Raw genomic sequence first — 27,664 nt, 5'->3', positions numbered from 1 at the left:
AACCTGGGAGAGTACTGATAATCTAATGAATTATTTTTATTGGTTAGAATGTAATGTTTTTGACTTAATAGATGGCTGAAACAATTTCAATGTAATTTTCTGGATCTTAAAAAAAATTATATCCAATATATTCATTATTTTTCAAATAAAAGGAACAGATAAATCAGACTGATTCTAATTCTAGGAGTTTTCTTGTACTTAAGGTAAGCTTTTTCTGAATGAACTAGAAGTTTAAATGTTATGGTATAAATAAAAGTAATAACTTAAAAGAGAAATTTTTAATTTTTGAAATATGTTTCATGTGGTAGTTTCACAGACTGAGAAAATAAGGTACATGTTAATTTTTGTGCATTATAGACAATGAAAAGTTTACTGAATTTATTTTTTTGGCGGGGGCTGTTTCAATTTAGGTTTTGCAAATTGATGATGTGACAATAAAAATAAGTGCTTTAAAGGCAATCTTCGACCAACTGATGACGTTTGGGATTGAGACATTTAAAACTAAAAACAAAGCCCTTCAAAGTGAAAATGCAGAAATAAACACTGATGGAGACCAAGATATCAAAGATGCTGAAGAAGAGACTGCTACAGCTAAGAATGTTCTGAAACTCCTTTCTGATTTCCTAGATAGTGAGGTAAGAAATACTTACATCCCTGTTATTATGAAATTTCTTTTTATTGTGTATGTTTATGCTCTTTATTTTTTTAGACTAAAGCTTTAAATTTGACATTTAAAAATTTTGGCTTTTAAGTATAATTAAATTCTACTTTCATTCCTAATATACCTCATTTCTTACTGCTATATTGTACATGCAGAGAGTTGAAATGTAAACAAAAATGACTATTAGAGGGAGTTCTTTTTTTTTTTTCTCATGTCTTTGTGATTTATGATTCAAAGTTTTTCCCCTAAAGTCTGAAGAAATAATTTAATTTTACATTGGGTTGGTGAAAGGTCTGAAATAGGATATGGGATTAAATTTTTTTCCTTAAGGTACTCTTGAACTACACTTTTATAGCATATATAAATAATTAATCAAAAAATTTTTGTACTGGTACACCTGGGTGGCTCAGTCATTTAAAGTGGCTGCCTTTGGTTTAGGTCATGATACCAGGGCCCTGGGATGGAGGTCCACATGGGGCTCTCTCCTCAGTGGAGAGCCTGTTTCTTCCTCCCCCTCTACCTGCAGCTCTGCCTACCTGTGCTCTCCATCTCTCAAATAAATGAATAAATAAAAATCTTTTTAAAAATTTTTATATTTTTTTATTAAGGTGAAATTGATATAAACAGTTTTAAAGTGGACAGTTGATTGGCATATAGTATCTTCACGATGTAATGCAACTGCCACCACCTCTGTTTTAATTTTTAAAAGTTTTTGTTATCCCAAAAGGAATATCCTTTGAGCATCCTTTGTATCCTTGAGCAGTTGCTCCCTATTTCCCATACAACCTGCTCCTTAAAGTCACCAGTATACCTTTTGTCTCTATGGATTTAACTATTCTGGGTGTTTCTTATAAATGGAATCATACAGTATGTGACTTTGTGTCTGCTTTCTTTCATTTAGCTTCTTCTCTTTTCTTTTTCTTTTTTCTTTTTGATATATTTATTTATTTGCTTTATCTATAAGTCCCATGGAGGAAGGGACTATATTTGCATGTTTTTTGGGTTTTTGTTTGTTATTTAAGTATCCAAGGTATATTACATCATTACTTTTTGATATAATGTTCAGTGGTTCATTAGTTAAATATAATACCCAGTGCTCATCATATCACATGCCCTCTTTAATTCCCATCATCCTGTTACCCCATGCAACTGATTTCTATGCATTGATTTTATATCCTGCCAGTTTACTGAATTCCCGTATGAGTTCTAGCAGTTTTGGGGTGAAGACTTTTGGGTTTTTCCACATAAAGTATCATATCATCTTGCAAAGAATGAGATTTTGACTTCTTCTTTGCTGATTTGGTTGTCTTTTATTTCTTTTTTGTTGTCTGTTTGCTGAGGCTAGGACTTCTAGTACTATGTTGAATAGCAGTGGTGGTAGTGGACAACCCTGCCATGTTCCTGACCTTAGGGGGAAAGCTCTCAGTTTTTCCCCATTGAGAATGATATTTGCTATGGTTTTACATAGATGGCTTTCATGATATTGAGTTATGTCCCCTCTATCCCTACACTGTGAAGAGTTTTAATCAAGAAACGATGTACTTTGTCAAATGCTTTTTCAGCATCTATTGAGAATATCATATGGTTCTTGTCCTTTCTTTTATTAGTGCAGTGTATCACATCGATTGATTTGTGAATGTTGAACCAACCTTGCAGCCCAGGAATAAATCTCACTTGGTTGTGGTAAATAATCCTTTTACTGTACTGTTGGATCCTATTGGCTAGTGTTTTGGTGAGAATTTTCACATCTGTGTTCATCAAGGATATTGGTCTGTAATTCTCCTTTTTGATGGGGTCTTTTTCTGGTTTTGGGATCAAGGTAATGCTGGCCTTATAACATGAGTTTGGAAGTTTTCTTTCTGTTTCTGTTTTTTGGAAGAGTATCAAAAGAATAGATGTTGATTCTTCTTTAAAGGAAGCCACCTGGCCCTGAGCTCTTGTTTGTTGGGAGATTTTTGATAACTGCTTCGATTTCCTTGCTGGTTGTGGGTCTGTTCAGGTTTTCTATTTCTTCCTGGTTCAGTTTTGTAGTTTATATGTCTCTAGGAATACATCCATTTCTTCCAGAATGTCTAATTTTTTTAAAAATTTATTTATTTATTTATTTTTTTGCCTGTAGTTGCTCATATGTTCTTATAATTGCTTTTATTTCTTTGGTATTGGTTGTAACCTCTCCTCTTTCATTCCTGATTTTATTTGGGTCCTTTCTCCTAGTTTTGTTGATCTGTTCTACTGTTCTTTTGGTTTCTATTTTATTGATTTGTGTTCTTATCTTTATTATTTCTCTTCTGATGGGTTTAGGCTTTATTTGCCGTTCTTTCTCCAGCTCCTTTAGGTATAGGGTTATCTTGCATATTTGAGACCTTTCTTGTTTCTTGAGAAGGGCTTGTAGTGCTATATACTTCCCTCTTAGACTGCCTTTGCAGCATCCCCCTAATATTGACTGGTTGTGTTTTCATTTTCATTTGTTTCCATGAATTTTTAAGAATTTTTAATATACTGGTTGACCCATTCATTCTTTAGTAGGATTCTCTTTAGTCTCCATGTATTTGAGTTCTTTCCAACTTTCCTCTTGTGACTGAGTTCAAGTTTTAAAGCTCTGAAAATATGCAGGGAATGATCCCAGTCTTTTGGTACCATTTGAGACCTGATTTTTGACCCAGGATGTGATCTGTTCTGGAGAATGTTCCATGCGCACTTGAGAAGAATGTGTATTCTTTAGATTTGGGGTGGAATGTTCTGAATATATCTGTGAAGTCCATCTAGTCCAGTGTGTCATTTAAAGCCCTTATTTCCTTGTTGGTCTTTTACTTAGATGATCTGTCCATTTCAGTAAGGGGGGGTGTTAAAGTTCCCTACTATTATTGTATTGTTGAAGTGTTTCTTTGATTTTGTTACTAATTGGCTTATATAATTGGCTGCTCCCATGTTAGGGGCATAAATATTTACAGTCGTTAGATCTTATTGGATAGACCTTGTAAGTGTGATGTAGTGTCTTTCCTCATCTCTTATTATAGTGTTTGGTTTAAAATCTAATTTGATACAATGATTGCCACCCCAGCTTTCTTTTGATGTCCATTAGCATGGTAAATGGTTTTCCATCCCCACACTTTAAATCTGGAGGTGTCTTTGGGTCTAAAATGAGTCTCTTGCAGACCGCATATCAATGGGTCTTGCTTTTGTATCCAATATGATACACTGTGTCTTTTGATTGGAGCATTTATCCCATTTACATTCAGGGTAACTATTGAAAGATATGAATTTAGTGACATTAAATTGCCTGTAAGGTGACTATTACTGTATATTGTCTCTGTTCCTTTCTGGTCTATTTATTTCTGGGCGCTCTCTCTTTGCTTAGAGGACCCTTTTCAGTATTTTTTGTAGGGTTGGTTTGGTGAGAACAAATTCTTTTAGTTTCTGTTTGTCCTGGAAGCTTTTTATATTTCCTTCTATTTTCAATGAGAACATAGCTGGATAAATTATTCTTGGCTGCATATTTTTCTCATTTGGTACTCTGAATATATCCTGCCAGTCCTTTTTGGCCTGTTAGGTCTATGTGGATTGCTCTGCTGCCAATCTAATGTTTCTACTGTTGCAGGTTACAGTCCTCTCATCCCAAGCTACTTTCAGGATTTTCTCTTTGTCTCTGAGATTTGTAAGTTTTATTATTAGATGTTGGGGTGTTGACTAATTTTTATTCATTCTTGAGGAGGGTTCTCTGAGCTTCCTGGATTGTGATGCCTGTTTCCTTCCCCAAATTAGGGAAGTTCTCTGCTGTAATTTGCTCCAGTATGCCTTCTGCCCCTCTCTTTCTTCTTCTGGGATTCCGATTCTAATATTGTTTTGCTTCATGGTATCCCTTATCTCTCATATTCTCCCCTTGTGATCCAGTAGTGTTTATCTCTCTTTTACTCAGCTTCTTTATGCTCAATCATTTGGTCTTCTTTATCACTAATTCTCTTTGCTGCCTCATTTATCTAGAAGTTAGAGCCTCCATTTTTTTAATTACATCTCATTAATAGTCTTTTATTTTGACTTGGTTAGATTTTATTTCTCCAGAAAGGGATTCTGTAGTGTCTTCTGTGCTTTTTTTCAAGCCCAGCTAGTATCTTTATAATTGTTATTCTGAACTCAAGTTCCAACTTCTTACAAATGACCTTATTGATTAGGTCCCTGGCAGTTGGTACTCCCTCTTGTTCTATTTTTTTGAGGTGAGTTTTTCCATTTTGTCATTTTTTCAAAAGAAGAATAGATGAATGAGAGAAAAAATGCTAAAAGGGTAATAACCCCAGAAAAATGTAGACTAAACAAATCAGAGGAGAACCAAAGCTGGGGCGGGGGGGAGAAAGGGAAAAAAAAGAATATGGTCAGGTGGTGAATAGAACAGAGCCATACACTGGATTTCAGGTGTGTTTTGGTCTGTTAGAAGAAACCGAATCCCAAAATTTTGAAGAAAGAAAAACATAGATGTATGAAAAATACATTAAATACAATGAAAGGATAGACTATTATTGTAAAGATGAAAATTTTAAAAGATTTTAAAAAACTAATTGATAGGAAGTTGGTTGAAAAGAAAAGAAAAATTTAAAAAAAGAGAGAATGTGATCAGGCAGGTGAATAGAACAGAGTGATACACTGGATTTTGGGTTTGTTTTGGTCTTTTAGAAGAAACTGCATCCCAAAATTTTAAGGAAAGAAAAACTTATGTATGTACAAAAAATACAATGAAAGGATAGAATATGACTATCTATGAATATGACTAGAAATGAAAATTAAAGATTTTAAAAAGAAAAAAAGATTTTAAAAGGAATTGATAAAATAAAAATTTGCTTGAAAAAGGAAATAATAAGTCAAAAAAAGGAAATAAGTAAAAAACAAAGCAAAATTTAAAAATTTAACTTTGAAAGACTAAAGAATCATGGGGGGAAATAACCCATGAATTCTGTGTGCTGTATTCCCCTAGCGTTGGAGTTTTACAATTCTCATTGATTGGTAAACTTGGTCTTGGCTGGATGTTCTTGCTGATCTTCTGGGGGAGGGACCTCCCAGTGATTCTCAAATGTCTTTGCCCTAGACGAAATTGCACTGGCCTTGTCAGGGGTCAGGCTAAGTAATCTGCTCCTGTTTGCTCTTTTTTTTTTTTTTTTTTAAAAGATTTCATTTATTTATTTGACAGAGAGAGAGATCACAAGTAGGCAGAGAGGCAGGCAGAGAGAGAGGAGGAAGCAGGCTCCCTGCAGAGCAGAGAGCCCGACGCGGGGCTCGATCCCAGGACCCTGAGATCATGACCTGAGCCGAAGGCAGCGGCTTAATCCACTGAGCCACCCAGGCGCCCCTCCTGTTTGCTCTTGATAGCTTTTGTTCCCTGAAAGCTTTCAGGGACGAGAATGAAAATGGCGGCCTCCCAATTTCTGGCTCCAGAGGAGCCTAGTGCTTGGGGCCCTGCTCATCAGTGAGCCCTCAGAGACAGTTAATCCTTCCTGTCTCCTTGGTCTCCCGCTGCACTCCGTGCTCACCTAGCCTGGTCAAGACAAACAGTTAATCATTCCTGTCTCCTTGGTCTCCTGCTGCATTCCATGCTCACCCGGCCTTGACCAGGCATTTTTGTCTCTGGCATATGGTGCTGTTTGGAGTTTCCAAACCCAGCAGATTCTTGCAGCGCACTTCCATGCTGCTACTTCCGGGGAGGAAGGCGAGTCTCCCCAGATCTGCCATTTGTTGGGTCCCTGCAGTGGATCTGTGGCATGGATCACAGTTTATGGCAACCCCAAGCTGAGAGCCCACACCTGGGCTCACTTTTTGCAGCTGGCTTCCCTGCTTTGATGCCTGGGAGCTTTGTTGCACTCAAGCAACCCCAGTCTTTTTGTGACCCCAAGAGTCCTGAGACAGTACTGTCCCAGCAACAGTTTCACCCCCTGCTTAGCCACAGAGTGACATCCCTTTCCAGAGCAGACTTCTAAAAGTTCCGATTTTGTGCCAGTAGCCAGCTGATGGAGGTTCCCTTCCCCTGTGGTCTATCTTCCTATGTATTGCCTTAGATTGATTTCTCCACACGTCCTTCCTTCCAGAAAGTGGTTGCTTTTCTGTTCATAGAATTGCTGCTATTCTTTTCTTCAATCTCCTATTGAGTTCGTAGGTGTTCAGAATGGTTTGCTAAATATCTGGCTGAATTCCTGGGATCAGACAAAATTTAGGTTTCCTACTCCTTCGTCATCTTGGACTCTCCACCTCTCTATTTTATTTTCTTTTTCCTGCCTAATTGTCTTAACTGGAACTTCCAGTACACTGTTTAATAGCAGTGGTTAAAACAAGCAACATTGTTTTGTCTCTAATCTTAAGGGGGAAACTTTGCAGTCTTTTAACTATTGAGTATGATGTAGGTTCTTCATAAATGACTATCATTTTGAGGTAGTTTCCTTCTGTTCTTCTCTGGATTTTTTTTCTTTGTTTTGGCTTTGGTTTGCTTTTGTCACAAAAGCATGTTTAATATGTCAGATGCTTCTTCTACATCACTTGAGATGCTCATATGGGTTTTTATTGCTTTGTTTTATTGCTCTACATTACTTTGCTTTGTTTTCTTCTGTTGAACCACCCTCACATTCTTGGGATAAGTTCTACTTGATCATGGTTTATATGGCGTATAATCTTTTAAATATGTGGTTGGATTTGATTTGGTGCTATTTTGTTGAAGATTTTTATGTCTGTATTTATAAGGGAAATTGGGATGTAGTTGTCTTGCACACTGTTTTTATCTGCCTTTGGTATCAGGTTAATACTGACTTCATATACTGAGTTAGGAATTGTTTGTTCCTCTTCTGTTTATTGGAAGGCTTTGAGAAGATTTCTGTGAATTCTTTTACTGCTTGGTGGGGATTTACCAGTAAAGACATCTGGGGTTGGACTTTTCTCTTGGAGGTGTTTCTGATTACTTATCCAATTGGAGTATTATTATAGGTCTATTTTTATCTTTGTCACTGTAATTGAAGGTTTGTCAATTATGTTCGTATTTTCAAAGAACCAGCTTTTGGTTTCATTGATTTTTCCTGTTTTCTATCTCTGTTTTTGTTCTCTTCTCTAATCTTTAGTATTGTCTTTCTCCTTCCTTCTTTAGGTTTAGTTTGTTCTTTTTTAAGTTCCTTAAAGCATAAAGTTATGTTATTGAGGGTTTTTAAAAAAAATTCCAATGTAATTAGTGTACACTGTTATATTAGTTTCAGGTGTACAATTTGGTGATTCAACAGTTCTGTGGATTACTCAGTGCTTATTATGATAAGTATACTTTTAATTCCTTTCATCTATTTCATCCATCCCCACCTCTCCCCTCTTTCCTTTGTTAATCATGAGTTCTCTAGATTTAAGGTCTGTTTTTTGGTTAGTATATTTTTTCTTTGTTTTGTTTCTTAAATTTCACATATGAATGAAACATATGGGGATTGTCTTTCTCTGATTCACTTATTTCTTTTTTCTTTCTTTCTTTTTTTAATGTGGCACTTGAACTCATAACAGTGAGATTAAGACCTGAACCAAGATCAGGAGTTGGACACTTGGGGTGCCTGGGTGGCTCAGTTGATAAGTGTCTGCCTTCAGCTCAGATCATGATCCTAGGGTCCTGGGATTGAGCCCCTCATTGGGCTTCCTGCTCTGCAGGAATCCTGCTCCTCTTTCTCCTACTACCCCTGCTTCTGTTTCCTTGCTGTGTCTCTCACTGTCAAATAAATAAATAAAATCTTAAAAAAAAAAAAGTTGAATACTTAATCCACTGAGCCACCAAGGCAGCACACCGATTGACTTGTTTTATTTAGCATTATATCCTTTAGATCCATTCATGTTGTTGCAAATGGCAAGATTTCACATTCTATCTCTTTCTTTGGCTGAGTAATATTCCATTATATATATCATATAAAGAGGATATATATATCATCTTGATTCATTCATCTATTGATGGACACTTAGGTTGTTTTCATATTTCAACTATTGTTAATAATACTTCGGTAAACGTGTATATGTTTTTTCAGAATTGATGTTTTTATATTCTTTGGGTAAATATCCAGTAGTGGAATTACTGGATCATATGATAATTCTGTTTTTAAGTTTTTGAGGCATCTCCATACTGTTTTCCAAAGTGATTGCACCAGTTTGCATTCCCACCAACAACACATGAGGGTTACTTTCCTCCACATTCTTGCCAAACTTGTTGTCTCTTGTGTTTTTCATTTTAGCCGTTCTTACAGGTACAAGATGATATTAAGGTATTGTTTTGCATTTCCCTGATGATAAGTGATACTGAGCATCTTTTCATTTGTCTGTTGGCCATCTGTATGTCTTTAGAGAAATGTCTGTTCATATCTTCTATCCATTTTTTAATTGGATTATTTTTTGGTGTTGAGTTGTATGAGTTCTTTATCTATTTTGGTTACCAATCCTTTATCAGATGTGTCATTTGCACATATCTTCTCCCATTCAGTAGGTTGTTTTTTAGTTTTGTTGACTATTTCCTTTGTTTGCAATAGCTTTTTGTTTTGATTAATGCCAGTAGTTTGTTTATTTTTGCTTTTGTTTCCCTTGCCTCAGGAGACTTATCCAGGAAAGTGTTGCTACTGTTGATGTCAAAGAAATTATTGCCTCTGTTCTCTTCAGGATATTTATGGTTTCAGGTCTCACACTTAGGTTTTTAAAGCATTTTGAGTTTATTTTTGTGTATGGTGTAAGAAAATGGTCCAGTTTCATTGTTTTGCATGTAGCTGTTCAGTTTTCCCAAAACCATTTGTTGAAAAGACTTGTTTTTTTCCCGTTTCTATAATTTTGCCTCCTTTCTTGTAGATTAATTGGCCATATAATTGTGTGTTTATTTCTGGGCTCTCTATTCTATTCTTTTGATCTTTATGTCTGTTTTTTGTGCCAGTACCTTACTGTTTTAATTGCTACAGCTTTGTAGTGTATCTTGAAATCTGGGATTGTGAAACATCCACTTCTTTTCTTTTTCAACAGTACTTTGGCTATTTGGATCTTTAGTGGTTCCATACAAATTTTAAGTGTTATTCTAGTTTTGTGAAAAATGTTATTGATATATTTATAGAGATTGCATTAAATGTGTAGATTGCTTTGTGTAGTATAGACATTTTAACAGTATTTGTTCACCCAATCAGTGAACATGGACTATCTTTCCATTTGTTTGTGTCATCTTCAATTTCTTTTTTTTTTTTTAATTAATTTATTTTTTCAGCGTAACAGTATTCATTGTTTTTGCACAACACCCAGTGCTCCATGTAATACGTGCCCTCTCTATTACCGACCACCTGGTTCCCCCAAGCCCCACCCCGCCCCTTCAAAACCCTCAGGTTGTTTTTCAGAGTCCATAGTCTCTTATGGTTCGCCTCCCCCTCCAATTTCCCTCAACTTCCTTCTCCTCTCCATCTCCCAATGTCCTCCATGTCATTTGTTATGCTCCAGAAATAAGTGAAACCATATGATACTTGACTCTCTCTGCTTGACTTATTTTACTCAGCATAATCACTTTCAGTCCCGTCCATGTTGCTACAAAAGTTGGGTATTCATCCTTTCTTTCTTTCTTTTTTTTTTTTTTCTATAAACATATAATGTATTTTTATCCCCAGGGGTACAGGTCTGTGAATCACCAGGTTTACACACTTCACAGCACTCACGATAGCACATACCCTCCCCAATGTCCATAACCCCCTCCCCCTCTCCCAACCCCACCTCCCCCCAGCAACCCCCAGTTTGTTTTGTGACATTAAGAGTCATTTATGGCTTGACTCCCACCCAATCCCCTCTTGTTTCATTTATTCTTCTCCTATCCCCCTAACCCCCCATGTTGCATCTCCACGTCCTCTCATCAGGGAGATCATATGATAGTTGTCTTTCTCCGATTGACTTATTTCACTAAGCATGATACCCTCTAGTTCCACCCACGTTGTCGCAAATGGCAAGATTTCATTTCTTTTGACGGCGGCACAGTATTCCATTGTGTATATATACCACATCTTCTTTATCCATTCATCTGTTGATAGACATCTAGGTGCTTTCCATAGTTTGGCTATTGTAGACATTGCTGCTATAAACATTCGGGTGCATGTGCCCCTTCGGATCACTACATTTGTATCTTTAGGGTAAATACCCAGTAGTGCAATTGCTGGGTCATAGGGTCGTTCTATTTTGAACATTTTGAGGAACCTCCATGCTGTTTTCCAGAGTGGATGCACCAGCTTGCATCCCACCAGCAGTGTAGGAGGGTTCCCCTTTCTCTGCATCCTTGCCAGCATCTGTCATTTCCTGACTTGTTCATTTTAGCCATTCTGACTGGTGTGAGGTGATATCTCATTGTGGTTTTGATTTGTATTTCCCTGATGCCGAGTGATGTGGAGCACTTTTTCATGTGTCTGTTGGCCACCTGGATTTCTTCTTTGCAGAAATGTCTGTTCATGTCCTCTGCCCATTTCTTGATTGGATTGTTTGTTCTTTGGGTGTTGAGTTTGCTAAGTTCCTTATAGATTTTGGACACTAGCCCTTTATCTGATATGTCATTTGCAAATATCTTCTCCCATTCTGTCAGTTGTCTTTTGGTTTTGTTAACTGTTTCCTTTGCTGTGCAAAAGCTTTTGATCTTGATGAAATCCCAATAGTTCATTTTTGCCGTTGCTGCGGCTGAGGTCGAAGAGGTTGCTGCCTGCGTTCTCCTCAAGGATTTTGATGGATTCCTTTCTCACATTGAGGTCCTTCATTTTGAGTCTATTTTCGTGTGTGGTTTAAGGAAGTGGTCCAATTTCATTTTTCTGCATGTGGCTGTCCAATTTTCCCAGCACCATTTGTTGAAGAGGCTGTCTTTTCCATTGGACATTCTTAACTGCTTTGTCGAAGATTAGTTGAGGGTCTATTTCTGGGCTCTCTATTCTGTTCCATTGATCTATGTGTCTGTTTTTGTGCCAGTACCATGCTGTCTTGATGATGACAGGTTTGTAATAGAGCTTGAAGTCCGGAATTGTGATGCCACCCACTTTGGCTTTCTTTTTCAATATTCCTTTGGCTATTCGAGGTCTTTTCTGGTTCCATATAAATTTGAGGATTATTTGTTCCATTTCTTTGAAAAAAATGGATGGTATTTTGATAGGGATTGCATTAAATGTGTAGATTGCTTTAGGTAGCATAGACATTTTCACAATATTTATTCTTCCAATCCAGGAGCATGGAATTTTTTTCCATTTCTTTGTGTCTTCCTCAGTTTCTTTCATGAGTATTTTATAGTTTTCTGAGTACAGATTCTTTGCCTCTTTGGTTAGGTTTATTCCTAGGTATCTTATAGTTTTGGGCGCAATTGTAAATGAGATTGACTCCTTAATTTCTCTTTCTTCTGTCTTGTTGTTGGTGTACAGAAATGCAACTGATTTCTGTGCATTGATTTTATATCCTGACACTTTAGTGAATTCCTGTACGAGTTCTACCAGTTTTGGACTGGAGTCTTTTGGGTTTTCCACATATAGTATCATATCATCTACGAAGAGTGATAGTTTGACTTCTTCTTTGCCGATTTGGTTGGCTTTAATTTCTTTTTGTTGTCTGATTGCTGAGGCTAGGACTTCTAGTACTATGTTGAATAGCAGTGGTGATTATGGACATCCCTGTCGTGTTCCTGACTTTAACGGAAAAGCTTTCAGTTTTTCTCCATTGAGAATGATATTAGCGGTGGGTTTTCCTAGATGGCCTTGATAATATTGAGGTATGTGCCCACTATCCCTACACTTTGAAGAGTTTTGATCAGGAAGGGATGCTGTACTTTGTCAAATGCTTTTTCAGCATCTATTGAGAGTATCATATGGTTCTTGTTCTTTCTTTTATTAATGTGTTCTATCACATTGATTGATTTGCAGATGTTGAACCAACCCTGCAGCCCTGGAATAAATCCCACTTGATCGTGGTGAATAATCCTTTTAATGTACTGTTGAATCCTATTGGCTAGTATTTTGGTGAGAATTTTTGCATCTCTGTTGATCAAGGATATTGGTCTGTAGTTCTCTTTTTTGGTGTTATCCTTGTCTGGTTTTGGGATCAAGGTGATGCTGGCCTCATAAAATGAGTTTGGAAGTTTTCCTTCCATTTCTATTTTTTGGAAGAGTTTCAGGAGAATAGGAATGAGTTCTTCTTTAAATGTTTGGTAGAATTCCCCTGGGAAGCCGTCTGGCCCTGGGCTTTTGTTTGTTTGGAGATGTTTGATGACTGTTTCAATCTCCTTACTGGTTATGGGCCTGTTCAGGTTTTCTATTTCTTCCTGGTTCAGTTGTGGTAGTTTATATGTCTCTAGGAATGCATCCATTTCTTCCAGATTGTCAAATTTGTTGGCGTAGAGTTGCTCATAGTATGTTCTTATAATTGTCTGTATTTCTTTGGTGTTAGTTGTGATCTCTCCTCTTTCATTCATGATTTTATTTATTTGGGTCCTTTCTCTTTTCTTTTTGATAAGTCTGGCCAGGGGTTTATCAATCTTATTGATTCTTTCAAAGAACCAACTCCTAGTTTCATTGATTTTTTTTTTTTCTTTTTTTTTTGGTTTCTATTTCATTGACTTCTACTCTGATCTTTATGATTTCTCTTCTCCTGCTGGGTTTAGGGTTTCTTTCTTGTTCTTTCTCCAGCTCCTTTAGGTGTAGGGTTAGGTTGTGTACTTGAGACCTTTCTTGTTTCTTGAGAAAGGCTGTACTGCTATATATTTTCCTCTCAGGACTGCTTTGTTGTGTCCCACAGGTTTTGAACTGTTGTGTTTTCATTATCATTTGTTTCCATGAATTTTTTCAGTTCTTCTTTAATTTCCTGGTTGACCCGTTCATTCTTTAGAAGGATGCTGTTTAGTCTCCATGTATTTGGGTTCTTTCCAGCTTTCCTCTTGTGATTGAGTTCTAGCTTCAGAGCATTGTGGTCTGAAAATATGCAGGGAATGATTCTAATCTTTTGATACCGGTTGAGACCTGATTTGTGACCCAGGATGTGATCTATTCTGGAGAAGGTTCCATGTGCACTAGAGAAGAATGTGTATTCTGTTGCTTTGGGATGAAATGTTCTGAATATATCTGTGATGTCCATCTGGTCCAGTGTGTCATTTAAGGCCTTTATTTCCTTGTTGATCTTTTGCTTGGATGATCTGTCCATTTCAGTGAGGGATGTGTTAAAGTCCCCTACTATTATTGTATTATTATTGATGTGTTTCTTTGATTTTGTTATTAATTGGTTTATATAGTTGGCTGCTCCCACGTTAGGGGCATAGATATTGAAAATTGTTAGATCTTCTTGTTGGACAGACACTTTGAGTATGATATAGTGTCCTTCCTCATCTCTTATTATAGTCTTTGGGCTAAAATCTAATTGATCTGATATAAAGATTGCCACCCCAGCTTTCTTCTGATGCCCATTAGCATGGTAAATTGTTTTCCCCACCCTCACTTTAAATCTGGAGGTGTCTTCGCGTCTAAAATGAGTTTCTTGTATTCAACATATAGATGGGTTTTGTATTTTTATCCATTCTGATAGCCTGTGTCTTTTGATTGGAGCATTTAGCCCATTAACATTCAGGGTAACTATTGAGAGATATGAATTGAGTGCCATTATTAGCCTGTAAGGTGACTGTTACTTTATATTGTCTCGGTACCTTTCTGATCTACTACTTTTAGGCTCTCTCTTTGCTTAGAGGACCCCTTTCAGTATTTCCTGTAGAGCTGGTTTGGTTTTTGCAAATTCTTTCAGTTTTTGTTTGTCCTGGAAGCTTTTTATCTCTCCTTCTATTTTCAATGATAGCCTAGCTGAGTAGAGTATTCTTGGCTGCATGTTTTTCTCATTTAGTGCTCTGAATATATCATGCCAGCTCTTTCTGGCCTGCCAGGTCTCTGTGGATAAGTCTGCTGCCAATCTAATATTTTTACCATTGTATGTTACAGACTTCTTTTCCTGGGCTGCTTTCAGGATTTTCTCTTTGTCACTAAGGCTTCTCAATTTTACTATTAGGTGACGGGGTGTGGACCTATTGTTGACTTTGAGGGGAGTTCTCTGCATCTCCTGGATTTTGATGCTTGTTCCCTTTGCCATATTAGGGAAATTCTCTCCAATGATTCTCTCCAATAGACCTTCTGCTCCCCTCTCTGTTTCTTCTTCTTCTGGAATCCCAATTATTCTAATGTTTTTTCGTCTTATGGTGTCACTTATCTCTCGAATTCTCCCCTCGTGGTCCAGTAGCTGTTTGTCCCTCTTTTGCTCAGCTTCTTTATTCTCTGTCATTTGGTCTTCTATATCACTAATTCTTTCTTCTGCCTCATTTATCCTAGCAGTGAGAGCCTCTATTTTTGATTACACCTCATTAATAGCTTTTTTGATTTCAGCTTGATTAGATTTATTTCTTTAATTTCTCCAGAAAGGGCTTTAATATCTCCAGAGAGGGTTTCTCTAATATCTTCCATGCCTTTTTCGAGCCCGGCTACAACGTTCAGAATCATCATTTGAACTCTTGATCTGACATATTACCAATGACTGTGTTGATTAGGTCCCTAGCCTTTGGTACTGCCTCTTGTTTTTTGTTTGTGATGATTTTTTCCACCTTGTCATTTTGTCCAGATAAGAGGATATGATTGATCAAATAAAATACTAAAAGGGTGGCAAAGATCCCAGAAAAATGTGCTGTAACCAAATCAGAAGAGACCCCAAATTGTGGGGCGGGAGAAAGGGGATAATAAGAGATTCAAAAAAAAAGAAAAAAAATTAAAAAAAATAAAACAAATAAAGAAAAAATATAAAAAAAGAAAGAAAAAATATATATTTTAGGTAAACTAGTCAAAAACGTTAAGAAAGAAAAGGGTAAAAGTTTTAAAAAATTTAGCAGAAGAAGAAAAAAGAAAGAAAAAAAAAATTGAAAAAAAAATTTGAATTAACCGCAAGACTAAAGAATCATGGGGAGAAGGCCATGAGTTCCGTGCTTTCCTTTCTCCTCCTCTGGAATTCCGCTGCCTTTTTAGGTATTGAACCTGCTTTCCTTGATAGATGAACTTCATCCTGGCTGGATATTTTGTTGATCTTCTGGGGGAGGGGCCTGTTGTAGTGACTCTCAAGTGTCTTTGCCCGAGGCGGAATTGCAGCGCCCTTACCGGGGGCCGGACTAAGTAATCTGCTCGGGTTTGCTTTTGGGAGCTTCTGTTCCGTGAACGCTTTCCGTAGAGTTCCGGAGGACGGGAATGAAAATGGCGGCCTCCTAGTCTCCGGCCCAGAGGAGTCGAGAGCCCGGGGCCCCACTCCTCAGTGCGCCCCCAGAGGACAGCACCCAATCACTCCTGTATCCCCAGCCTCCAGCCGCGTTCCGAGCTCACCCAGCCCGCGACCAGTTCAAGGTAACCCCGAGCTGAGAGTTCAGTCCTCAGCTCTGTCTCTGTAGCCGGCTTCTCCATTCTAACACCTGCGAGCTCTGCGACACTCCGACACCCCCGATTCTTCTGTGACCCTGCGGGACCTGGGGCCACGCTGACCCCTCATGGGCTTCACCCCGGTTCAGCCTCTGGAGCAATGTCCCTCAGTGGGACAGACTTTTATAAGTCCTGATTTTGTGCTCCGTTGCTCGCCGCTTGCTGGGAAACGGCCCCTCCCCCCACGGTCTATCTTCCCGTCGTTTTAGATTCACTTCTCCGCCAGTCCTACCTTTCCGAAAGTGGTTGATTTTCTGTTTCTAGAATTGCTGTTCTTCTTCTCCTCGATCTCACGTTGGATTTGTAGGTGTTTGCAATGTTTAGATAAGCCATCGAACTGATGTCCTGCTACCTGATGTAGTCTCTGCCTGCTACTTCTCCGCCATCTTGACTCTGCCTTCTTTTTTTTTATTTTTTAAAGATTTTATTTATTTATTTGACATAGAGTGATCACAAGTAGGCAGAGAGGTAGGCAGAGGAGAGAGAGCTCATCTTCGATTTCTTTTATCAATGTTTGATAGTTTTCAGAGTATGGGTTTTTCACCGTGGTTGTGTTCATTCCTAGGTATTTTAATTCTTTTTGGTGCAAGTGTAAATGGGATTGTGTTCTCAGTTTCTCTTTCTGTTACTTCATATTTTGTGTATAGGAAGGCAAACAATATCTGTATATTGATTTTGTATGTGAACTTCCTGAATTCATTTATCAGTGCTAGCAGTGTTTTGGTGGTCTTTAGGGTTTTCTCTATAGGCTATCATGTCATCTGTAAATAGTGAATTTTACTTCTCCCTTACTGATTTCGATACCTTTTATTTCTTTTTGTCGTCGGCTGTGGCTAGAACTTCCAGAAAAAACTGTTGAGTAAAAGTAATAAGAGTGGGTATTTTTGTCTTGTTCCTGTTCTTAAGGGAAGAGCTCCCAGTTATTTTTTTTTTACCATTGACTACGATGTTAGCTGTGGGTTTTTCATATACGGTCTTTACTATGTTGAGGTATGTTCCCTCTAAACTTACTTTGTTGAGGGTTTTTATCATAAATGGTTTACTTGTCGTACACTTTTTCTACATCTACTGAAATGATCACATGGTTTTTATCCTTTGTCTTATTGATGTAATGTATCAAATTGATTTGCAGATATTGAACCACGCTTGCAACCCAGAAATAAATCCCACTTGATCATGGTGAATGATTTTTTTTTTAATTTTTGAAAATTTAAAAAAAAATAATGTACTGTTTCCATTTGCTAATATTTTGTTGAGGAATTTTGTCTCTATGTTCATTAGATATATTGGTGTGTAGTGTCTTTATGTGGTTTGGTATCAGAGTGATGCGACCTCATAGAATGAATTTGGAAGCTTTCCTTTTTTGTTTTTTTTGTAATAGTTTGAGAAAAATAGGTAATAACTTTTTTTTAAATGTTTGATAAAATTCTCCTATGAAGCCTAGTGGCAAGTGGCCCTGAACTTTTGCTTGCTGGGAATTTTTTAAAAATTTTTGACTCAGTTTCATTGCTTGGTAATTGAACCATTCAAATTTTCTATTTATTCCTGATTCAGTTTTGGGAGGTTACATATTTCTAGGAATTTATCCATTTCTTCTTGGTTTTCTAATTTGTTGCCATATAATGTTTCATAATATTTGCTTTAATCCTCCATATTTCTGTGATGTTGGTTGTTATTTTTCTTCTTTTATTTCTGATAAAAGAGTCCTTTTCTTTTTCTTTTTTTCTCCTCCCCTCCCTGTTTTTGATGATTCTTGCTAAAGTTTGTCAGTTTTATTGATCCTTTCAAGAGCAAGCTCCTGGCTTCATTTATGTGTTCTATTAGTTTTTATTTCATTTATTTTTCCTCTAATTTTTGTTATTTTCTTCCTTCTACTGGTTTAGGATTTTGTTTATTCTTTTTCTAGGTCCTTTATGTGTAAGTTTAGGTTGTGTATTTGACATTTTTCTGCCTTCTTGAGGTAAGCCTGTGTTGTGATAAACTTTACTCCTAGTTTAACTTTTGCTGCATTCCAAAGATTTTTTTTCATTTTCATGTGTCTCTTTTACTTTTTGATTTGTTTGATTTGGTTGCTTCCTTAATTGTTTAGTAGCATATTATTTAACCTCCATTTGTTTGTGTTCTTTCCAGGTCTTTTCTTATGGTTGATATATAGTTTCATTGCGTTGTGGTTGGAAAAGATGCATGGTATGATTTCAGTCCTTTTGTTGAGATTTGTTTTGTTGGCTAATATGTGATCTATTTCTGAGAGTGTTCCATGTGCACTTGAAAACAATGTATATTCCGCTCTTTTGGGATGGAATGTTTTGAATATATCTATTAGATCCATCTTGTTTAATGTGTCATTGAAAGTCATTGTTTCCTTTATTTTCTATTTGGATGATGTATCCATTTCTGTAAGTGGGATGTTGAAGTCCCCTAATATAATTATATTGCTATAGATTACTTACTTTGTTGTTGTTGTTACCTGCTTAATGTATTTGGGTACTGTCATTTGGGGGAATAAATATTTACAGTTGTTATATCTTCTTATTGCATTGTTCCCTTTTGATTATATGCTGTCCTTTGTAGTTACAGACTTCGTTTTAAAGTCTGTTTTTTCTGATATAATTGTTTCTGCCCCAGGTTTCTTTTCACTTCCATTTGCAGATAAATGTTTTTCTATACCTCAGTTTCAATTTGCATGTGTCTTTAGGTCTGAAAAGAGTCTTTTAGGCAGCACTTTTAAAAAATCTGTTCTGTCACTGTATGTCTTTTGATTGGAGCATTTAGTCCATTTATATTCAAAGTAATTATTGATAGGTAGGTACTTACTGCTTCTCTGTTACTTGTTTTGTGTTTTGTAGTACTTTTCTGTTTCTTTCTTGGTCTCTTCATTCACAGTTTGCTGGCTTTATTTAGTGAAATACTTGGTTTCCTCTTTACTTTTTCAATATCTTTTACCGATTTTTTATTTGTGGTTACCATCAGGTTTACATAAAACATGGATATAGCAGTTTATATTAAGTTGATGGTTGCTTAAGTTTGAACCATTTTAAAAGTACTAAATTTCTACTTCTCTTCCCCCACATTTTAGATATAAGATGTTATACTTTATTTCTTTCCAATTTTAGTATATGTGCTGCCGAAGCGAGCACTATACTTTATTTCTTTTCCTTTTGTGAATTCCTTGACTGATTTTCATAGGTATTCTTAATTTTACTCTTTTTGTGCTTCCTAGTTTTCTTACTCCTGCTTATGGTGTTTCTTTTCCACTAATCCCCTGTAACATTTCTCATAAGTCAGATTTATGGTGATGAATTCCTTTAAGTTCTGTTTGTCTGAAAAACTCTTTATCTCTCTGATTCTGAATGATAGTTTTTGTGTTTTTTGTTTGTTTGTTTTGTTTTTTAGAATTTTATTTATTTATTTGACAGGGAACACAAGCAGGGGTAATGTTTTTTTTTTTGTTTTTGTTTTTGTTTTTTTATTTGTTTGTTTGTTTAGGATTTTATTTATTTGAGCAGGGAGTCCGATGCAGGACTTGATCTCAGGACCCTGGGATCATGACCCAAGTTGAAGGTAGACGCTTAACAACTGAGCCACCCAGGTGCCCCCTGAATGATAGTCTTGCTGGATGAGTATTTTTGGTTGCAGGTTTTTTCTTTCAGTGTTTTAAATATATCATGCCACTTCTTAGCTGCAAAAATTTCTGCTAAACAATCAGCTGATATTCTTATGGGATTTCCCTTGTATGTAATGGTCTTCTCTTTCTGCTTTTGAAATTCTCTCTTTATCACCACTTTTTGCCAATTTTTAAAAGATTTAACTTATTTTAGAGAGCACGTGAGTGAGGGGAGGGGCAGAGGGAGAGGCACAGAATCTCAAGTAAACTCCATGCTGAGTGTGGAGCCCAATGCAGGACTTGATTCCATGACCCTGAGATCATGACTTGAGCTGAAAACCAAGAGTTGGCCACTCAACCGACTCAGCCACCCAGGAGCCCCTCTACTTTTTGCTAATCTAATTACTATGTGTTTTGGTGTGGACCTCCTTGGGATGATTATGTATGGGGCTTTCTGTTCCTCCTTGGTCTGGATTTCTGTTTCCTTCCCCAGTTTCAGACAGTTTTCACTCCTTATTTCTTCAAATGAATTTTATTTCCTCTTTACTGTCTCTTCTCTTTCTGGGATCCCTGTAATGCAGATGTTACTGTGTTTGATGGTGTTGCTGAGTTCCCTTAATCTATTCTCATTTTTTATTATTTTTTTCTTTTGTTCAGCTTGATTGCTTTCTATTACTCTGTCTTCCAGATTATTGATCTGTTCTACTTCCTCCAATCTACTGTTTATTCCCTCTCGTGTTTTTAATTTCATTTACTGAATTCTTCATTTCTGATTGGTTCTTTATTTTTTCTATCCCTTGGTTGTTGGTCTCACTGAGATCCTCCATTCTTTTCTCAAGTCCAGTATCTTAAGGAGTATTACTTTATTCTTTTTAATTGCTTATTTATTTTTAAATTTTATTTTTTCAGTGTTCCAAGATTCATTGTTTATGCACCACACCCAGTGCTCCATGCAATACGTGCCCTCCTTAATACCCACCACCACACTCTCCCAACCCCCACACCACGCCCCTCCAAAACCCTCAGTTTGTTTCTCAGAGTCCACAGTCTTTCATGGTTCGTCTCCCCCTCTGATTTCCCCCAACTCACTTCTCCTCTCCTTCACCCAATGTCCTCCATGTTATTCCTTATGCACCACAAGTAAGTGAAAACATATGATAATTGACTCTCTCTGCTTGACTTATTTCACCCAGCATAATCTCCTCCAGTCCCGTCCATGCTGATACAAAAGTTGGGTATTCATTCTTTCTGATGGAGGCATAATACTCCATTGTATATATGGACCTTATCTTCTTTTCCATTTGTCTTTTGAAGGGCATCTAGGCTCTTTCCACAGTTTGGTGACTGGTCATTGTTGCTATGAACACTGGGGTATGGATGGCCCTTCTCTAGTGACCATTACTTTAAATGATCTGTCAGGCATATTACTTATCTCTTTTTCATTTAGCTGTCTTTCTTCTGCTTTTTTTCTTGTTCTTTAATTTGGAATATACTCTTCTATCTTATTTTCTTTAACTCTGTGTCTGTTTGTATGTGTTAGGAAAGTCAGCTTTGTCTTCTGCTCTTGAAAGAGTGGCTGTATGAAGAAGAGTTCCTGTTGTGTCCTGAGTGCAGTGTCCCCTGTTCACCAAAACCCGGTGCTTCAGGGGTATCTCCTATGTGTGCTACGAAGCCTCCTGTTGTGGCTGAGCCATGTTTGCCATCAATCCAGTCATCTGTAATGGTTTTTCCATTGCTTATTGGCAAACTTTAGTCCCTACATTTTTAATGGGCCAATCTGGGGCCACTTTGGGCTTAATTGGGTCAAACTGGGTTGTAGAGATGTGGTCACAGTGAACTGAAAGGGCTGTCCTGGTGTTGTGCCCTGGGAAGCTTTCATTGTTAGGCAGGGCTGGCAGTCAGATTCGATGTCTGCCTTCACCCTAGTGCTTTAGCTGCTTTGGAGAATTCCTGCTGTGGGTGGGTTGGAAGGGGTAGGTCTGGAGAATTCAGAAGTGGAGTGTGCTATTAGCAAGGTAGGTGGAAAGTGTTCATCCTGGGCTGGTTCCCTCAAGTGTTGGGTATCTGGGCTGGGGATCAGAGGAGGAAAATGGCACCTGCCAGCTCTGTTCTTGGAGAAGGCTTCTAAAGATCCCTGTTCCTCTAGCACATATTCGGAGATTAGTAAGTAAATCTTCCTGTATATTCCAGGCCTTTTCCAAATTATTGCTTCCGTGCTGTATCTTAGCGGGGTTGTTTGATATGCTGTCCCTTTAAGGGCAGGGACTGAGTTTCCTATCTCCATTTGTCTTTCCCAGAACCCAGTTGGGTGATGTTTTCATGTTCCAGGTGTTAAGCCCCACTGATTATAAGAACTCACAGTGTTAAGCCTCTCTGGTTTTCAAAGCCATATGTTATGGGGATTCATTTTCCCAGTGAAGGTCTCCAGTGCCTGGGGTACCTGGAGGTGGGGTCTCCTCCTCTCCTCTGTCCAGTGGCTGCAGTGTCCCTCCTGTGGACAGTTCTGTGGGTCAGTTTGGTTCCTGACCATGTCTCCACCCTTCCTGCTCTTTTTGATGTGGCCTCTTCTCTGCATGTAGCTGTGGAGTCTGTTCTGCCAGTCTTTTTAGGTTGTTTTCTGGGTTATTTACACTGATGTGGGTGTTATCTAGGTATATCCATGGGAAGAGATGAGTTTAGGATACTCCTACTTCACCATCTTCCTGGAAGTCCAAGTTTGTTTTTTTTTTTAAGGTAGGCATTTACTAGTATAAATTGCCCTGTGAAGACGGTTTATGTTATACTTCATAAGTTTTGGTTTTTATATTTTTCATTTTACTGCATTTCTAAGCATTTTCTAAAATTTCCTTTTATGTCTTCTTTAACTCAGTGGTATGTAAAAAGTATATTATTTACACATATTTGTGAATTTTATAGTCTTCTGGTGTTGCTTTCTAAGTATATTCTCTTATGGTTTGAGAAGATATTTTGATGTTTTCATTCTTTTAAAATTTATTTTGAGTTGTTTTGGGCCTAAATAGTTTCTATCCATGAGGATATTCCATGTGCCCTTGAGAAGGAAGTGTATTCTGTTATAGTGAAGTGAAGTGGACTACACGTTTTGGTGGGTCTGGTTGGTCTGTAAGATTGTTCAAGTCCTTTCTGTTGTCTCCTATTGATCTGCCTGGGTGTTCTGTCTGTTTCAGAAAGCTCTTCAGTTTTTATTGTTGAGCTATTTCTTTCAGCATTTTTTCCAGTGCTTGTTTATGTATTCTGAGGCTCTGTTTGTGTTTTAGGTGTACTTTTAATTATCTTCTGATGAATTAACCTTTTTAATATCAGTTTTTGTTGTTTTTTGTCTAACAGTTTTCGACTTGCCACATTTTGATTGCAAAATTGTGGCAGTCAGTTATTTCTTATCAGTGATTTAATTATCAATAAATTAAACTCACCAGTCAAAAGGAAGATGTTTTAAATTTTGAGTTAATATTTAATTGATATACTAATTTCCTAATGGGAATTACCCAGTGCTGTGGGCTTGCTGACATTGCATTGGCAGGAAATGATTGAACAGTAAAAGTTTGTGACAAAGGAGTGAGGCGTTTTTGTTTTTGTTTTAATAGTACTGGTACCATAATCTCTTTCTGGCAATACTACATTCTGTGATTTTGACTTTTTTTTGTCATCACCACTAAACAAAATCTGATTTACTTCACTGCCCTCTGGGCCATAAAAGAGGTGTTTTTTTTTTGTTTTATTTTTGTTTTTTTTTTACATGTTTTAAAGACTTGCAGTTTGTTTCATTTCAAATTCCTGACATTTAACTTCAGATGGAGCACTATTGCATCAGGAAAGTATGTCACAGTTAAACATCTTAAAAAGATGAGGAGCATGTAGCCTTTGGAGTTGTAGACCTGTACATTTGTGTTCTGGTCGCATTTGTGTTAATCTTCAATAAGATGTTTACTGTCTCTGGCTTTTTTCCTCATCTGCAAAATGGGGATGATGATGCCTATTCACTGGATGCTTCTTTAATTAAGTCAACAAATATTGGAGGGCAAATTATGTGCCAGTCACTATATGTTTTTGAGAGTACAGTGCTGAGTGGACCAAAGTTTCTGTCCTCCTGGTTGTTGTGAGCCCTAAATGAGTTAGTGTGTGGAAAGCACATGCTAGTGCCCTAGCACTTATTTATCTTGTTGGTCTCTAAATCTTTGAGTTTTGGGAAAATTTTTGGAATAGTTTTTGTATTTGCTCAATCCATTGTTTTTACTTGTATCTCTCTAGTTTAGACTTGTTTTATATTCGTAGAGTATAATCTGCAAAGATAACTTCCCTAAAATCTCATTTAAGTCTTTATTTTTCCACCATTTCAAAAACCTTACATGGTTCCACATCCTGCCTCACTATAGCTCAATTTTTTTTGCCTGGTTTTGAGGCTTTCTAGTGTGATCAATGAGGATATTTACTGTTCATCAGTAATAATAAATAATATTGAGGATTTACTATGTGGATAGCACTTTTAAAAAAATTTATTTGAGAGAGAGTGAAAGAGTGGGAGAGGAGCAGAGGGAGAGGTACAAACAGACTCCTCGCTGGGCTCTGAGCCTGACCCAGGTTTGGATCTCAAGAGCCTGAGATCATAACTTGAGCTGAAACCAAGAGTCAGACGCTTAACCAACTGAGCCACCCAGGCACCCCTATGTGGATAGCACTTGTAAGAGTTTTATTTGTAGTATTTCTTTTTCTTTGTAACTGTAATTTTATTATCCTTTCTATTTTAATATGAAAAAGTGGGGTACATGGGGCACCTCGGGGCTTAGTTGAGCGTCCGGCTCTTGATTTTTGGCTTAGGTCATGGTCTCAGGGTCATGGGATCCAGCCCCACGTGAGGGCACTACACTTAAGAAGGAGTCTGCTTGAGATTCTCTTCCAGTGTCCTTTATCCCCCTCACTTGTGCTCCCTCTTTAAAATAAGTATGTAAATCTTTTTTTTTTTTTAAGTGGGGTACAAAGTTAATATGCACAGGATCATGTAGCTAGGAAGTGTCAGAGGCTTGACTTTAGTAATTCAGTATCAGTAACTAGTTTTAGTTACCTATCTTTTATGCCTGTACCTCCATTTGAATATCACTGTATCTTTTCCATTTTCTTCTCTAAGGTTTCCTTTGGTTACTCTTTCTAGGAATTCCTTTTTCCACATGTACACTTTCTATTCCCATTTCCCCTTTATTCATACTCATTGTTACTCCCTCTGGAGGTTCCATTTATAGGTTACCCTCCTCTGATGGCAGGGATGTTACTGAGTTGTTTTCTATATCTTGTCTCATGAGCAGCATGTAATACAATACTGTTTTGACTTCTGGTTTCACAATATTTAAAAGGCCTTTTGGTTCTTCTAAAAAATTTGGAGGGAATTGAGGTTTTCTTAGCTAGACTAGTAATTTGTCATATAGCCTTAACCTAAAATCTTTTTATGCATCTTTAAGAAATAGTAGGCGTGATTTTTTGATAGTTCATAGAAAAATATTGTAGAACTGGCTACATCATAAGGCTTAAAAATGAAATACAAATTAAAAAAAATTATTTTCCCAAAAAAAAAAATAAAAAATAAATTCTTTTAATGAAACTCATTTTTATTAGGTGTCTGAACTCAGGACAGGAGCTGCAGAAGGACTGGCCAAGCTGATGTTCTCAGGGCTCTTGGTCAGCAGCAGGATTCTTTCTCGTCTTGTCTTGTTATGGTACAATCCTGTGACTGAAGAGGATGTTCGACTTCGACATTGCCTAGGCGTGTTCTTCCCCATGTTTGCTTATGCGAGCAGGTATTTAGTTATATTGATAAATCAGAATCTGACTTGAAGTTAAATTCAGGTTCCCCATGAGTCACATCTATAAATATAATTTTGTCACTCTTCCTTGTTTTTCAGTGGTTAGTAATGAAAATGAGAACTACCTAGATTTTATTTACCTGAATTATTTGTCTCTTTCTTAGATGAAAATATACTATATCTTGATGGGGTGAATTTTATACATTTTTTTTGACTATCATATGCCTTTTCTTTGCTCACATACTTTTCAAATTGTTTTTCAATAGGACTAATCAGGAATGTTTTGAAGAAGCCTTTCTTCCAACTCTGCAAACACTGGCCAGTGCTCCTGCATCTTCTCCTTTAGCTGAAGTAGATATCACTAATGTTGCTGAGTTACTTGTAGATTTGACAAGACCAAGTGGATTAAATCCTCAGGCTAAGAATTCACAAGATTATCAGGTGGGTGAGTATATTAGCCTATGGATGGTAAGGATGATGACTATCATACAGGTCACTGTTTTTGATAAAACAATCCTTTCATAGGTTCTTAGAAAGAGAGGCCATTGTTTGATCTTGAGATTTTTGGTCTTTTTATGGTGTCATATACCACAAAGGAAGAAAAAGATCTTTTGGGAAATATGGTGATAAACAATCATAAAAACACAAAAATAATTTGCTACTGAAATTCAGAACTTGCCAAAAACTCATCTCTCTTACTACCCTCTCCCAACTTAAAGCTGGCTATTAAACATTCTGAAAAATGTCCTATGTTTATCTAGGACTCATTGAGTCTTCAAAGGTTGGCTTATCTGCTGTGTTTCTGAGATAAGGAAGGAGAATTCAAAGAATGAAGGTATTAAGGCACATTTTGCATGGAACACTGGGTGTGGTGCATAAACAATGAATCTTGGAACACTGAAAAAATTTAAAAAAAAAAGAGAAAAAAAAAAGAATGAAGGTCCCTCAAGCTCATCTTTGTTTTTAATTCAAAGAAGATAAGTTAACTGCAAACTGTCCCATAAATTAAACTTAAGCTGAGTTTTGGATCTTTTAATATCATTTGTAACCATATTAAAAATTAATGTGTTATTAGTGATTTCAGATGCCAGCTAATTAAGTTGAAAGTATAGCTTTTAAATTTTATGTAATATTATTAATTTGGTTACTGCATACTCCATTCGTCATTATGTTACATGTTATTGGAGAGAAGATTACAAAGGATACTAAGGCAAAATATAGTAAGGATAGGTGATAGAGCTACTAAGTGCTTTAGGACTTAAGAAGGCAGGGTTCATGTAGCAGGGGCGATGAGTATAGCATTACTGGTGAAATTCAGTTCAGTCTTGTTGGGATTTGTACAGTGGTTTGGGTAGAGAAGAAGACTTTAGGTAAAAGTGATTAAATGTAGCTGGCTATCCAAGTCATACAGGGGACTATGGAAGAACCATTCTGGCTAAAGAGCCAGAATGGCCCTGTTGAGTGCAGAACATTAAGGTAGGGAATTTGGAGTTGTCTGTATTAGCTGTAATAGGGTATATACTGAAAGGCTTAATGGGATGAAAGTTACCTATGAAGAAGCTCAGTTTGGTGGCCAGTATAATTTTATGAGGTGAACCGGTGAGAAGAATAGAGAGTGAATATTAAGAGAGCAGTTGGAAACCTATATAATTAAGAGATTAAAAACTTGTAGAAAAAGGATAAGAGCAATAGAAAGTAGAAAGAAAAGTAGATGGTGATATGGAGAAGAAAAATACGGGTGTTAAGGACATGAAGAAGGAACTTAGGGAGGCAGGGAGGTTGGAGTCCAACCAAGATAACACTAAGGTCCTGAGTATGGGTTACAGAAGACTTCAAAGGAGCTGTTGACATCTTTTAATTGCAGTTTTCTCCTGACTGACATCCTGGAGGAGTGAGGGAAGTAGGTTGGGGCAGAGGAAGAACTTGAGCTGTCATGCAGTCTTAAAGCCCCAGCTCATGCCACAGGAAGTTCCAGAACTGGAATAGTCCTTTAAGTTGTCCAGATGGAGACAAGGCTGGCCTGTTGTACCTGTGTATCTTCCAGGCATTGAACGTGGACTAATGTGGCAGACCCCACTGTCTTCAGCCTGGATCAGTTCTGCACCTGAGAACTTTTAGCCTCCAGAACTCAAAGTAGCTGGTG

The 27,664-nt window shown here is 37.2% G+C and overlaps 1 protein-coding gene across 1 annotated transcript in view; it reads left to right on the top strand.

The window, feature by feature from the left end:
• NCAPG (non-SMC condensin I complex subunit G) overlaps positions 1–27,664 on the top strand; it is a 57,215-nt gene that overhangs the window by 25,756 nt on the left and 3,795 nt on the right. The window contains exons 14-16 of the mRNA XM_045998473.1: positions 411–635; positions 25,334–25,515; positions 25,788–25,962. Of these exons, the coding sequence (XP_045854429.1) occupies positions 411–635; positions 25,334–25,515; positions 25,788–25,962 (582 nt within the window). The remainder of the gene's footprint in view (positions 1–410; positions 636–25,333; positions 25,516–25,787; positions 25,963–27,664) is intronic.

The sequence above is a fragment of the Meles meles genome, chromosome 2 (assembly GCF_922984935.1).
Source record: "Meles meles chromosome 2, mMelMel3.1 paternal haplotype, whole genome shotgun sequence".
In the NCBI taxonomy this organism is placed as follows: domain Eukaryota; kingdom Metazoa; phylum Chordata; class Mammalia; order Carnivora; family Mustelidae; genus Meles; species Meles meles.
Note: the sequence above shows the minus strand (reverse complement) of the source record. Positions and strands in the feature narration are given on the sequence as shown.